At 40.3% G+C, this 15,739-nt stretch overlaps 1 protein-coding gene across 1 annotated transcript; it reads right to left on the reverse strand.

The window, feature by feature from the left end:
• Positions 1–354: 354 nt before the first annotated feature.
• LOC149240151 (cysteine-rich receptor-like protein kinase 2) lies at positions 355–9,073 on the reverse strand. The gene is made up of 9 exons (XM_089370081.1): positions 8,734–9,073; positions 3,497–4,576; positions 3,333–3,383; positions 2,834–2,961; positions 2,533–2,743; positions 2,172–2,406; positions 1,892–2,012; positions 1,493–1,794; positions 355–517 (listed from the first exon to the last, which is right to left on the reverse strand). The coding sequence occupies exons 1-9, from the start codon at positions 9,071–9,073 to the stop codon at positions 355–357; spliced, it is 2,631 nt and encodes an 876-aa protein (XP_089226207.1).
• Positions 9,074–15,739: the final 6,666 nt, after the last annotated feature.

A 15,739-nucleotide genomic window follows, 5' to 3' on the forward strand; every position in this document is an offset into this window, starting at 1 on the left:
GCTCATGCATCTGGCAAATTACAAGTATGAAAAGAGAGAAGCGGGACCTGATTAAGAAGGAAATTATACCTGATACCGAGAAGAATAGCGGAGGCATGCTGTTGTGCGCCGATTATTTGGAGACGGAAGGTTTGAGGGTAAGGCAGAGCGCCACAACGCTGTAGGCGGCATACAATCGCTCCACAATGAAAACAAGAAACAAGCCGGAAGGAGAATCACCTCTTAAATACTTCAAAACTCTCTCTCCGCCTCGTGGCTCAATAATAGCCCTAGATCTGAACGAGCCTGTTTACCATCGTCCGATCAGCAGGTTAGAACCGGGAAAAACAAGCGCGAATTGGTAAGCCCGAGATGTCAGGCCGTATGGCGCTTGGAGCACCGGGCACGCAATGGCACATGACGGCCTGTTGGCTGGCCGTTCATCAAGCCAAATGGTCGACGCAAATCAAGCCAGCTAGATGAGCGCTGGAGCCGGACAGAACGCCACAGCTTCAGCTCCCTCGGGGACTTAAACCAGCTCATGAATAGTAAATGCCATAAAGCAAAACATTTAAGAATGAGAACCGTTTACTGTACCTTGTATACACTTTGGATTTGTAACCCGCATATTAGAAATTCACCACAAACCAAAGCTTATCCAATGCATAAACATTATCGAACCATGGGTATGGAAAAATGCATATAGGGAGATATTATTAACCCTTGCATGAGCAGGTAGAGGTATACATACCATATATGATTGTTACAATATGTAAACTTTGATTGTAATGCTGGGCAAACAGTAGTATATTATAATTGTGAGGTATGCGAAGAATATCAACCTAGTATATATGCATAATTCTATGTTGGAAAGTAAAAAAAAAAAATTTAGTACAGTAATGGTGTGTGACATTTATTTTTAAAATAAATAAACTCAACTTAATGTTTAAATATTCAAATTCGCACACTGAAGAGCACATACTGAAATCTATCTCCTCTATGTAACAGCAATGAGGATATTTATTCCATTTACACCTTCAAAAATATTACAGATGATTTGCATTGTTTGATATTTGATGTCGGTACCCAGAGTTTTTTATTTTCAATCTTATATTTCAGAGACTGGATAGTACATATTTAAATCTCCTAATTCAAGAATGAAACAGAACTGTGAAGAGACTCGTCCAATTTACACCTTGGATAGTACGTATTTACATCTATGAATCACACGTGTGAAGGGACACATCCAATCTACACCTTGAATAATAGCACTGATGAGTTGCAATGTTTGTTTTTTATCTGGCTATGCGGATCGGCAAGGGCTATTTCCAGCTTTATAGATCCATTAATGCCTCTTAAGACAGTCTTTTAAGACAGTCTTGGGAGAGGGGCTTTGACTGTCGGCAAGGGCTATTTCCAACTCTATAGATCCAAGACTATAAAGACAGTAACAGACGGAGACGGCCAATAATACAAGGAGATGGAGAAACCCCGGAGCGTTGCGCATAATCACCTGGGCTCCAGAACACTAGATGAAGGAGCAGCAGCTGCAGAATGGACGTGGGGACGTGTCAAGTCAGGTGCGCCCACACTCTCCACATCTACGAAAGCAGGCTTTGTCGGCGAAAGAAGATGTTCTCCGTCACTTGTCAGTATCCACACCACGCGGGACATGGACGGCCACAACGCTGCAGCTGCTTGCGTACACAAAAGACCAATTTTAACCACTCTAATCCCTTCCTCCCGTGAATAACTGCCCTCCAATGTAGGATCCATAACTTCTAAAGCCCTGTCGGCTTTATACAATCTCCATGTCTGGTGATTGGTCAACATCAACAAACAAAAAAATTTAGTTATCAGGGGATTATAATACTGCAGAGGATTATAAAGATGAAATCCGCATGAACCATACCCTTTCGATGAGAAAGTCATCTTCAGCGGAACTCTGATTCTTTCTTCGGCTTATAATCTCAAGTAGAAGCACTCCAAAGCTAAATACATCTGCTAAAGCGTACTCCGGGGCCATGTAGCCTCTGCACAATGTACGCAAATCTCCATCTAATTTTAACCGTGTCAAAATGATATGATCCCTATTCAGATGTTATATGAATCGTAATTTGTTCGTGTTACATTGTAATTTATTAAATGATGTTAGGGACCTCGAGAGACAGAACGGTAGAGAGAGCTCTTACACAGTCCCTGCAACTCTAGTGCTAACGTGGCTCTGATCCTCCGCAAAGAGTCTGGCTAACCCAAAATCTGCTATTTTGGGTCTCTGTTTATGATCCATTAAAATATTGCTGGCTTTAATATCTCTGTGAATGATCCGAATCTCAGATTCCTCATGAAGATATGCCAACCCACGCGCTGTTCCAACAATGATCTTATACCTCTCTTTCCAGTCAAGTAAATGTCGTTTTGTTGTATCTGCAAACAATGATCCAGTTATACTGTTATAGTAAAAGCATTAACTAGCTATAGAACTTAGAAGTAAACTCCAATAAAATAGGCCCAACATTAGCAGCGTTATGTCATTCAAGGACGAGAAGAGACCAAATAAGAGCTTGTCAAGACTGCCGGCTGGGAGGTATTCGTAAACAAGTAGTCTTTCTGAGCTTTCAACGGAGCAACCAACCAATTTCACTAGATTCCTATGCTGAACACGACTGATGAGATTTGTTTCATTCACAAACTCAGTTTCGCCTTGCTGTGAACCTAGATTCAGTCGCTTAACTGCAATCTCTCGGCCGTTCGGTAGAACCCCCTGTTAATTTACTGCATCGTTAGTCGAACTAATTTTATAATATATGATTTCTCATCGGATACTTTATGGAATAAATTGTTAAATGCTCACTTTAAAGACACATCCAAAACCTCCTTGGCCAAGCTTGTTCTCTATGTCAAAGTTAGAAGTAGCTTCTCTCAAAATATCGTACTTGAAAATGAGCTCCGGATTGATAATAGTTTCAGATATGATTACTTCTGTGCAAAAATAATAACATGAGGGTATGTATATATTCATGCAGTAAAGAAATAGAGAAACAATTCACAGGACACACAATTCAGCCGCATCTTTGGTCATAACACTGAAATATTACAGAACTATTTCAGGGCCTTGGGTTCCATAAATCCGGTCCCGACTTTTTCGGCTAAATGAGAAATACCACATCCAAAGGCCAATGGTTATAGTAAATCCAATGACCGCATCTATTACGCCCAGTGTTATCCCAAGAACCTTGCCTTCTGCAAACGCTCTCATGACATCTCAGTAAATAGTGTTTTAATTCACTAAAATGAAATCTTTACAAAACAAATATAACCCTAATCATTGCAAGATATGTGAAAGAAAATACTGGATGCTGGAGGGCCCTTTCTCGTCAAGAGATTGCTCCCATTTTTGCTTTCTGCGAATTTGCACAAGAAATCTCAGTAAATTGGCTATGCTTTAGTTGGGGAAAATGAAAACGTTATAGAGCCATTATATACTCATTATTGTTAACTATATGAAGGAACATACCTGGCAAACGAGGACTGTCGCTTTGGGGTGTTGAGGAGAGAACGGAAGTGTTGAAAAATTCGAAAACCTCGTATCGCAAATGGCATCTGTCACGTGCGATTTGAGCCCCACGAGCTCCACTTCGGCATAAAAATATATATTCCAAGGCAGATGTTAGGCATGATCTGCAGTTTGTTTGGGACAGATGTCCCCAACACTGCGCTAAGCCGTAGATATGCCCTGTTAAATTTGAAGGCACACCCACAAAATTTGCAGCGAAAAATTTGGGAGTTCGCAGAGCTTCAGTGATAATATTTGAGAGCAGGACCTTCACAGTTTTTTTGAACACTTGTGGTTGACTGCTCTTCGCACTGTTGCAAAGAACCTCTGATGGGGTAATCTGCATATTCTCCAGATAGTCGTAAAGACCATTATTGCCGTAGCTTAAGAAGCAGCCGTCTAGGTGAATGACCCCAGAAGTATTGTAGCATTGGTCAACAATAATTTCTTTGGCCGTCGATGCGCACTGTTTGCAAGCGGAGGAACCTAAATCTCCCCTGCACTGGACTATCCCACAAACCGCACTATTGTTGTTTGCCCCCTCAGCAACACTGGAAGTAGTGAATCCTGTGGGATTAGCGTTCTCCACCAATGATTCCAAAACTTTGTTTAGACTTTGCTGGAAGGCGATACCGTTTGTATTTTCGTACTTTCCACAATAAGACCAAACTTGAGTAGTAAAAGTCCCTGGTGTGTCCCTAGATTCGTGGTAAAAGTAATGATTTTCGTAACGTAAGAGGCAGCCGTTTAGTTGAATGTATCCATAAAGGCCCCTGCATCCCTGAAGAAGCCGTGTCTTCGCTGTAGTTACGCAGCGTTGACGATCAGAGGGACCTAAATCTTCTCTGCACTGGACAAGTCCATAAACAGCACTGTTGGATCCCACATCACCAACACTAGAAAAATCGAATGCGCTGTAATAAATATCCGTCACCAGTATTTGCAGAACCTCGTTTAGATTACGCTGGAAGGCGCTACCGTTCATATATTCACTACCATTCCCGCAATAACTTGAAACGGTATTGGTGTACGGATCAGGCACTGAGAGAAGCATACGCCTAGGCACACTTAGGGCAAGTAACAGGCTCATGATTAGTGGTTTCATCTTCATGGTCATCGCCCCGACCGCAGGGCATTCTTGTCGCTCTACGCTGTTTTATATTCTCATCTTCTGGAATTTCTGATATGTTGAGCTGCTACTTAATCCAGGGGCATTAAAGAGCAACTCGTTCAGGCAATAGAGTCAGTCGTTTAATACTCTATCTAAATGACCAAGGTATCTTGAAAGTTTTTCTAGAGTACGTTATATCTAGGTATAAATTTGACGCGTATTCCTATCAGTTAGTAAATTTTAATTTTTTTTACGGTTCGTCTTTTATATGATGTTTTATATATATTTTAGAGCGTTATTTATTTTTAAGTTTTTTATTTTATTTTATCAATTCTAACTTGATTATAAAATAAAATGAAAATATTTAAAATTATATATATATATTAAATAACAATTTTTTTTTGAAAATTTTGTTAATAATTTAGAAAAATTTGTAGAGTGGTTGTTTATGTAATTTCAAACATTTTTTAAAGTTATATTAAATTATTTAAAAAATAATATTTAGCATGTCTAAGTCTATTAGCTATAATGTATTTTGAAGAAAAGAAATTAATATTATTTTTAAATGTAATTAACTGTATTAAAAAATACTATAAATAATAAAAAAATTGAACTAACTTTCACTTTTAAATGATGACTTGGGAGGCTTGGTCAGTTAGGATGAAAACCATCACTCTGTCCTTGATCTAGGTATTAACTTATAACAAGTATTCACATCTTTAACCTCTGATAATCCACCTATCTGGTGTTTCGTACCACTCATAATTTGAGTGATTTAATGTTGTTGTCAGAGTCTAAGAAATATCTCCCGAATAAACCGTTCATTCAAGTCCTCATCTATCAAATCTAGAGACTAGCCTTTCGTATTGACGATGACACATATTTAAATCTGTAGCATTTGATAATTCACTCTTTATTGAGTGTTTCGTACCCTTTGTTCTTGCTTTTTATTGTTATTAAAGTTATATTATACTTATCTTGTTTTATTTGAATTTATATTATTTTTTACCAACCTATGAAAATTGATTTTCATATTTACTGGTTCTCTGTGGATGCGAACAGCTGTGCCGAGTTTTCGTGACAGTGACCCAGTTTGTTCTAACTGGGGTCTCCTCTATTCTTTAGTGTTTTCCTGACAGTGAATTAATTGGTTCTACTTAGAATTTACAGTTTCATCTTTGATTCAAGTTTCCGCATCTTGTGATATAATATAATAAGGTCTGAGCTAAATGGTTATTTTCGTTACTTGTTTTTTGTTCTAATTTATTTATTTTATGAGTTTTTAAGTATATAGTCATTTTATTTTGGGCTTTGAGAGTTTTTATTGGTTTTTTAAAGATTTCATTGGAAATCTGTGGAATTATTTTTATCAAATCTTTATGATATGGATTTGGTATTTTGGAAAAAAAAATTGGAGAACTTGATAATAAAAAATTTACATTTTAAACTTGTAATTCCACCCTAAATAAAAGAGAGGTAAAGGAGTTCAATGTATTCCTTTTAACTAGATGCTAAGTGTCACGCCCCTACACCGGCGGTGATCTTCCAACCGCTTGTAGCGAGGTGCGGCACCACCGAGCGCTTTTTTTAACAATACTAACACCCGTGGACTACGCCTACTTTAACATGAACATACTTAGCTTATGTTTTTGCAACTGAATAAAGCATTATCCTTTATACTTTAGTGAAGACCATTCTCAATTATTAACCATGAACAATAAACCGAGAACATCAACAATAAGCAAGTACAAAGGGAGGGGCAACTCCCAGAAAGTCTGCCCAACAATATATTATCAAAATACCAGTTTACAACAGACCAGTGTGCCTTGCCAAACCAAGTCTACACTTAGTCAAATTTACAATACAACAGTAACCTGTTTTACAACCGTGTGCACACTTGCACGGGAAGGAGTGCTCACCGGGTCACTCAAACCTTCACCCAAGCCCTGCACTTACAACTGAACCTTCACACCTCAAACCGCAAGATACTTCCACCTCGCACTTAGACTGGACTACGCATGAGGTATGCGTATCCTCCTCCAAAACTGCGCAGGTATTTTACCCCTATGCGTATGAAAGATGAGCGAAGTTATGTTGATGCAATGAGCTCCCACACACTTGTATTTATACCATCCTTAACGCAGGTTTACATGGGGTGTGCAGCCCATGGCCGACCCCCAAACCTATTAACATATGCCATCAAAAGGGGCTTTTGCAAGGTCGGCTTGCCCTCCAACCGTAGCTCCTTTCAACGCATATAAAGGCTCAACACTTAATCGCATTTCTGCCCAGGTGTCTCTCGTCATCCATAGTTTCGTTGCATTTTATGTTGCAAAGTGACAGCACACCGTCGCACAATCGTCGTTCAGCGCGCCCGCGCGCTCGCCTGCGCGCCCGCCCGCGCCCGCCCGCGCCCGTGCACGATCGCCCGCCCGACGCCCGTCGCACCCGCAACCGGAGGTCCTAACATTCTCCTCCACCTGAAATCGTTGTCGTCCTCGACAACATACCATCATCCATGATGTTGTCTCCTCCACATAAGGCAAACATCACCACAACATATGTAGAACCACTGTCATCTGCAATATGTTGTCTATGTGTGTGTCTCCTTCATATGAAGAGATCATCTCATCAAACCGACTCTTGATGTGCCCCATTCAAGTCCATGAAGTCCCCTCCATCATCTGCAATGTGCCATCCTCAAGTCTCCATAGAAACAAGTATGCACTTGTCTCACCTATCCATGTGCTGCCCATGATCCTTGATCAAATCAGCTCCCATGTATAGAAAGTAGTTGAGTCTCGGCTCAACCCATGCTCAAGTGTATCACCAAAGCATCATCATCATCATTGTAACTCCATCACCCCAAAGTGCCTCATATCGATCCTTTACATCAAGTCACTCTTCCAAGCCATGCCCATACATGTACTTTGAAAGTATGCATCCCATACTGCATCAAAGTCTCCTGACCTCAGCTCCTCAATGCATCGAATCCTCTAAGTCCACCATGTATGAAGTCCCTAAAAGTCACAACAATCTCATGTCCTCATGAGCTCCATAACCCATCCCCAATCAACACCTCAGCAAGCATACAATATGCCTCAGCTCCCCATGTAGTAGGAATGCTCCATAGCTGCTCACAAGTCCATCCAAGTCTTCAATCTTATCAACTCTCGATGTGCCCCATTCAGGTCCATGAAGTCCTCTTCATCATCTGCAATGTGCCATCCTCAAGTTCCCATGTCACACTAGCAAGTCCTCCTGCATAACATTCCTGCCTTAGCACTCCTCTTTGGATGTCCCTTGACATCTCTACAAGTGCTTCCACACAATGTCCTTGCATAGGTCTGCCATGCTTCATGTCTTCAAGTCTCCAACCTGATGTCCATGACTAAGCTGCCCATGTAGTCCAACCAAGTAGACACATCACAACATCTGGCCATCTCATCCAAGTTTTCGATCTTCGGTTTAGTGAACTCGGTCACCCAACCATCTCATCATCATGTCATGAGTCCCTTCATCATAGCTCCTCCACCAAAGTGTCCATCAAGACTTGCTCTTGGTCTCGGCCATGACAAGTCCACCCAAAACATCACAAGTGTGTGCCCTCCTCAACCTGTCCATGAGTCATGCCGGGCACTTAGCCAATTCTCCATGTGGCTAAAGCATGACCCAATCATCCACAACGATCATCAAGTTCCATCCTTGTTCCGGGTCCTTGCACCTTTCATCACAAGGTCACAAGTAGCCCCAACAAGCCCTGCAACAGTTGACAATCCTTGCTTCTCCATACAAGGTTCCATCATAGTCATCCATGGTGAGATCCTCCCTAGCATTGGCAAACTGGCTTTGCCCTTTCCTGCACACGGCCCATCTCCCAAATGCCCAAATGAAACACAAGTATCATCACTTACTTCATCATCATGAGGCTCTTCCATGTGAGTGACCTCATGCATACATGTTGACAAACTGCACGATCCTGGTTCAACTTGATCATCCTCAAGTTCTTCCTCCATCGTAGTCATGTTTTCAACATCTTTGATCATCACGGCTTCCTCTTCCTTAATGGCACAATCTGCAACTTTACCTTGCTCCATTGCCCAACCGGGTTGAAGAAGCTCTTCCTCAGCTTCAACCTTCCTCTTCAAGGCTAGGAGATGCCTCACTTCCTCTTGGTTCAATTCCTTTCTTATCTTGAGCTCCTTGAGTTCTGCTTCAATCAAGTCTACTTCCTTTACAAGTCGAAGAGCTTCCCCTCTATCCTCATCAGAAATCCCTTCCTTAACCAGGGCACGAAGAGCATCCTTTGTTTCAAACAACCTTTTGCCACATTCTATAAATCCTTGTTTTATTCTTTCTGACTCTTTAAGTAGACTCCCTTCGAATTCCTCGAAGGATGCATAACCCAATTTCTGCAAGATAGACATCTTTACCAAGTCACCTGCAACCTAAACTGGCCCTTATTCCACTTCGTGTGAAACGATCTCCTTCACCTGCAAGTACCCTTGTCACTGTCACGAGCAACCTTTGCTCACCAGCTCCAACCGAGCTCCGATACCAACTGTCATGCCCCTACACCTGCGGTGATCTTCCAACTGCTTGTAGCGAGGTGCGGCACCACCGAGCGCTTTCTTTTTAACAATACTAACACCCGTGGACTACGCCTACTTCAACATGAACATACTTAGCTTATGTTTTTGCAACTGAATAAAGCATTATCCTTTATACTTTAGTGAAGACCATTCTCAATTATTAACCATGAACAATAAACCGAGAACATCAACAATAAGCAAGTACAAAGGGAAGGGCAACTCCCAGAAAGTCTGCCCAACAATATATTATCAAAATACTAGTTTACAACAGACGAGTGTGCCTTTCCAAACCAAGTCTACACTTAGTCAAATTTACAATACAACAGTAACCTGTTTTATAATCGTGTGCACACTTGCACGGGAAGGAGTGCTCACCGGGTCACTCAAACCTTCACCCAAGCCCTGCACTTACAACTGAACCTTCACACCTCAAACCGCAAGATACTTCCACCTCGCACTTAGACTGGACTACGCATGAGGTATGCATATCCTACTCCAAAACTGCGCAGGTATTTTTACCCCTATGCGTATGAGAGATGAGCGAAGTTATGTTGATGCAATGAGCTCCCACACACTTGTATTTATACCATCCTTAACGCAGGTTTACATGGGGTGTGCAGCCCATGGCCGACCCCCAAACCTACTAACATATGCCATCAAAAGGGGATTTTGCAAGGTCAGCTTGCCCTCCAACCGTCCTCCTTTCAACGCATATAAAGGCTCAACACTTAATCGCATTTTTGCCCAAGTGTCTCTCGTCGTCCATAGTTTCGTTGCATTTTATGTTGCAAAGTGACCGCACACCGTCGCACAATCGTCGTTCAGCGCGCCCGCCCGCGCCCGTGCACGATCGCCCGCCCGGCGCCCGTCGCACCCGCAACTGGAGGTCCTAACACTAAGGATGACGATGACAAGGCTGTACGCTATGATGACTGTCCTTCCCACGATTTCACCTTGCACTTCTTCACAGTTGAGGGAAAGCACGTGAGCGGTGACAATTTGCTGCTTTGGCCACGCGATTGAATGTTGCGCTGATAACGGGATCCATCTCCAGAGTTTCAGACCTTATTTATGCCGAAGGCATTATTTTAGCGGACGGATCCCCACCGACCTTCGTCGTCGACCTCTCAATTTTTGTCAATTTTTTTTATTTACAACCCATTATAATCTTCCACTTACAACCAATTATATTCTTTCACCTATTATCCAAAAATATTGATCTAGTTTCGTAGAGTTGGGTAGAAAAAAGAAATATTATATTGAGGAATTCAACCTTACCTATGAGCTAAGACAAAAAGAGTTCATTGGAGCTAGCATTTCGTGGAGGGCAAAGGTTTTTATTGCTCGATTAAGGACCAACTCACATCAACTTCGGTGTGAAAGGGGACGGTGGAAAAGGCCTAAGAAGTTTGGGAAGAACGAGTGTGTATAGATTGCATATTGGAGGTGTGGAATTGGAAAAACATTTCATTTTGGAATGTGGTGCATTCAAAGACATCAAAGAAAGTTATGCAAACATGTTAGCATCAAATTCTTTGCATTGTCTTTTTAACGAGGGGATTGTTGGAAGGCTGGGCTAGTTCATCATCAATTTGAATTGTAAAAGGATTGAAATGCAAAAAGCGAAAAGCACGGAACTAATGGTCTCATAGACTATTTTTAGTCTCGTGGACCTTAAAATATCATTTCATTTCATTTTACCTCCTAAGCATCGGAGCTCTGATTCGAACCCTTGACCATCAGAAATGCTAATAATTCTCTTTTGCAGTGGACAATTTCACTGCAAACAAATTTCTTCAAATTTCTTCGGTCACAGGGTTTCTTCTCCACGTGGATTATTATCCACCGGATGATGAACTATGGCAGATTCTTCAAGGAGGGGTGGTTCAAAAAGCTTGAAATTATTAACATTAAGCACATCATGGATGCCACTTTGGGAAGACAAGTCAAAGCAATATCCATTTTCTCCAATGCGTTCTAGAACAATTTGTGGGCCATATCATAGAGGGTGCAACTTATGGTTCTAGCCCTTGAAGCATTGCTTGTCCAACAAGAGCCATACATGATCTTCAGGTTAAAAATACAAGGGCATTCGCTGGGACACCTGCAAAGCGTCATTGACTTGAGTCTGGCATTGAGATATGGAGTGTATGATATCTTGAGTTGATTTTTGTTCTTGTTTTTGATGTGCAGATCGAGAAGGGGTGATAGTTAGTGGCATCTCAAATGACACACTTGGTTGAAACCCAAAGAAAACCTCAAAAGATGAGAAACCAATTGAGGAGTGTGTGGCCTTTTTGTAACTATGCTAAATGATGTGCAAATATGTATCCCATTGTTTGTTTTTAGAAAAATAGTTGTAAAGGGGGTGAACCAAAGTACGATTGACAACTTCGGTTTGTGCATCCGTTCCCGGGTGAAAGGAAGTGTAGAAACAAAGTTGGCAACCCAAAAAAGACCAAAGAGTACACCAAAATGTACTGAGAAAATGAGAGTCGTGATAAAAATAATGCTACTCGGCAAACCAAAATGTCGCCAAACATGTTGGAAGAAGAGATTTGTGGTTTGAGCACCAGAGATAGTCTTATGACAAGGGAGAAAGATAGCCATCTTTGGAAAATGACAGACCACTACCCATATAGCATCATGTTTGTGGAAGGTAGCAGGAAGACCACTTAAAAAGTCCACGGAAATGGATTCCCAAGGATGAGAGGGACCTGGTAATGGCTAATACAAACCATGCTTACGGTTTGACGACTTGCTTTGTGAACATAGAGAACATGCTTGAATGAATCTTTCCACTTGCTTGGGTAAGACAAGCTAGTAGAAGTGGCGTTGAAGATTGAGAATGGTCTTGGCTATGCCAAAGTTCCCTCTGCACGAAGAGGCATGTGCTTCATAGATGAGCAGGAAATGATTACCAGATTGTGGCACATAGAGCTGGTTAAGTTTATACAACCAACCATTGCAAAATGGTATAATCAAGAAAGGGGGTTTGTTTTATGACTGTAGGTTGTTGTAGAGCTTCCCATATCTCACCAAATACCAAATCCATTGCATACATATATTTTCAAGAATCATATGCATCATAACACAACTTTAGAATGTGTAGACCTAAGTAGGTGGCTGACTTAAAAAACAACTATTTTATTAGCTACCCCGTTCTTAAATTTAATCACCATATGGAATTGTTGAATGTAAGCAACACACTGTAGATGGTGTTGCTCTTGAATCTTGCACTATGAGTTGATGAAGATCAGTCGATGATGATTCGTATGGAAGATGGTCTCTTTCCAAAAAAATGGCGTCATTGCTTCAATGCTTGCACTAAACTGTAGAATTCCTTGTCATATATGATGTACATGAGCTTAGCATTTGCAAGTGCCTCGGAACAGTATGCCACAAGGTGGCCTCCTTGTTTAAGAACAACACCAATGGTGAATTTAGAGGCATCAATTTCCATATCAAATGGTTGATTCATATCTGGAAAATAGAGAACAGGGGTAAAGCATAATGCATTCTTGAGTTGAGAAAATTGTCGCTCAGATTCGACATCCCAAATAAACTTTTCTTGATTAGATAGCTGGTGCAAAGGGAAAACTAGCTACGAGAAATAAGAGATTTTTTTGTAGAAATTAATACCTCCCATGAATCTCTTGAGCTCATGTGAATTGCAAGTCACTGGCCATTGTGCCAGAGCCTATACCCAAGAGGGATTTGGGCAAAGCCCTATGCTGTCAATAATAAATCCCAAATATTGAACTGATGTTTGTCCAAAATAATATTTCTTCTACCTGAAGTTTATGTGCTCGCAATAACTCAAGTATGTTGTGAACACACTGAGGATGGTCTTCCCAAGATTTACTGAATACCAAAATATCATCAAGGTAAATAACCACAAACTTACCCAAGTGTGGCTTGAAAACATCATTAATGAATCTCATAAAGGTGGTCAATGCATTGGTCAATCCAAATGGCATGACCAACCATTCAAATATGCCAAACTTTGCTTTGAAATTAGTTTTCCATGTGTTGGTTGCATGCATGCGAACTTGAAGGTAACCCGTAGTCAAATCCATCTTTGTGAAGAAAGAAGCCCTATGTAAGCATTCCAACAAATCCTCAATTTCAGGGTAGGCGATAACGATTTTTAACAATGGCTTTATTAATGGCCCAATATTCTGTCATGAAGATCCGTTCTAAAGCATCCTTTTTGGGAATAATAAAAGTTAGAGATGTGCATGGCGAGTATGGAAGCTCAATATGATCGTATGTCAACAATTCTTCAATTTGGCATTCTATCTCAGTTGCCTCTAAAGGAGCTTGGTGATAAGATGGGGCATTGGGTAAGGAAACACCATGAATAAGATTGATTTTTTGTTCAAGGGAATGTGTTGGAGGCAACTTTATGGGTTGGGTGAAGACATTTGAAGTTCTTGGAGAAGAGGAGCCATTGCAGGATGAACCGAATTGGTGAGGTTGTTTGGCTTGATAAGGGTGAACCAAGCACAAAGAAATACATTGGTTTATATTGACTCTATTAATAGGAGCTTTGACAGTATCAGGTTGGGTTGATGTGCTAGCTAAGGATGTGAGCACATAGGTGTGCCCATTGTGCGACGAGTGGTATTGGTGATCTTTAACATGATAAACAACATGTTGGGCTTGTTGGTATGGAATTCCTAGTAACTAGTTGGCACACTCAAGTGGAGAAACATCACACACAAAAGTATCGTAGAAAGGTCCAATAACAAAGGTTACAACACATCATTGGGAGATGGTAAGATGAGGGCCTTCATTTTGGACCCAATCGAGCTGATAAGGGCTTGGGTGTGGAGTGGTGGGAAGGCAAAGGCATTGAACCAATTCCTATGCCACAAGATTCTTTTGACTCCCATTGTTGAAAATAAGAGTGGCCAAACCATGTTTGATTTGAAAATTATGGGCAAATATAGGTGCAATAGAGGTGCATGTTGCATTAGCAGTCATGAGGATAAGAAAGGGGTCCACTTCAGTAAGATTATCAAGAGAAACAACTCCAAGTGTGGTAGGGGCATTTGGTTCCTCGACCTCTGTAAAAAGAGTCTTGTTGGGGCATAGATTTTTCAGTGCTCGACAATCTGTAGAAGCATGTGAGTTAGTATTATAGATTGTACACCAGGGGGTATTGTGAGGTCTGGGGAAAGAGGCAGAGGCTACATTAGAAGAACCAGAGGGAGACAAACCATTTTTGGCTTGGGGAGATCGGATTCGAGAAGCCACTTTCTGTTCCACAGCCAAGGCCCGAATGAACACCTTGTCTAATGAAACTATCAAACAACTCAACTTCTCGTCGAAAAAGCAATAGAAAACCAAAATTAAATTTGACAATTAGTACCTCTTTTGGATTAGAGATATGGAGTTGAATGGGCAACTTGCAGAAGACATCAATGTAAGATTGAACTGATTTATTTGGTAGTTTCTAGAGCTGTGAACTTGTAACCATTTGGCAAGGAGATTTTGGAGATATCTTGGGGAATAGAAGCATTCCACTCCATAGCTTCGGTTGGTTACGACACTGGCATGAATTATCATATACAAGCAAATGGAAATATTCTCTCAACCAGATCCATGGCCCATCCCCAGTTTTACAAGCCTGGATCACTATCCAAGTTCTCATTAGCCAACCCAAGACCAATCATATCGAGCCATCAGTCTTAGCCAAGCCGCTTCACCTTTAGCCCGTGCAATAGCCACAAAACTCAAGTTTTTTTCCTCCCCATTCGCTTAACTATAACATTCTTGAAGCAAATCTCCTTCACTAGAAATGAAATTCTTTTGGTTGCTTCTAAGGTCTGCCACCATTGCAAGTCCAAGGGGTATCTTTAGCTAATTTCATTTTCCTAAGTAATTGTATATTTTCTTAAATCTATGGAAATTTCCAGAATTAACAAATTGACTATAATTCTTTATCAAAAAAATATTTTGTATCATGTCCGTACAATTTCAAGAACTAAACCCATTGAAACTTTAAATGAGGAGACTACATAGTCGACTTAATTTTAATGATATGATGCCCCCCACCCTTCAAAATAGCAAAACAAATTCAATCTTTACATTAGTCTTCTAAACAAGTACACCATCAAATCTAAACCTAAATGCTTGCATTTTCATTGACAAGAAATCATTCACATCACCCAACTATAAGTACTCTTTCATATAGGAAAATATTATCTGACAAACTAATAAAAACATATAAAAGTTTTAAAATTAACATTAACAATTGGTGTATATCTAATTTTTAAGAAGCAAAGAAAAAAAACACCTATTTTTTTAATTATATTTAAATATATTAAATGTAGAATTAACAATTCATACACTATTTAATCTAATATAAAAAAAAAAAATTATAATATAATTTTAAAAAAATTATATATATTAAATTTCTACAAATATTAAATTTATTTTTAAAATAATTAGAGTAACTTATAAAATTTTATTTTATTATATATTTACTCATTT

Source organism: Pinus tabuliformis, chromosome 8 (genome assembly GCF_031772625.1).
Source record: "Pinus tabuliformis cultivar Carrire ecotype Pingquan chromosome 8, CPIR1, whole genome shotgun sequence".
Classification (NCBI taxonomy): Eukaryota; Viridiplantae; Streptophyta; class Pinopsida; order Pinales; family Pinaceae; genus Pinus; species Pinus tabuliformis.

What these genes read in the sequence shown, in the direction of transcription:
- LOC149240151 (XM_089370081.1), bottom strand. Translation starts at nt 9,073, where the DNA reads ATGTCTATCTTGCAGAAATTGGGTTATGCATCCTTCGAGGAATTCGAA. An exon ending in CGACAGTCCTCGTTTGCCAG is followed by an intron (nt 3,384 to 3,496) that starts GTATGTTCCTTC and finishes GCAAATTCGCAG; the next exon opens with AAAGCAAAAATGGGAGCAAT. An exon ending in TCTTGACAAGCTCTTATTTG is followed by an intron (nt 2,407 to 2,532) that starts GTCTCTTCTCGT and finishes CATTGTTTGCAG; the next exon opens with ATACAACAAAACGACATTTA.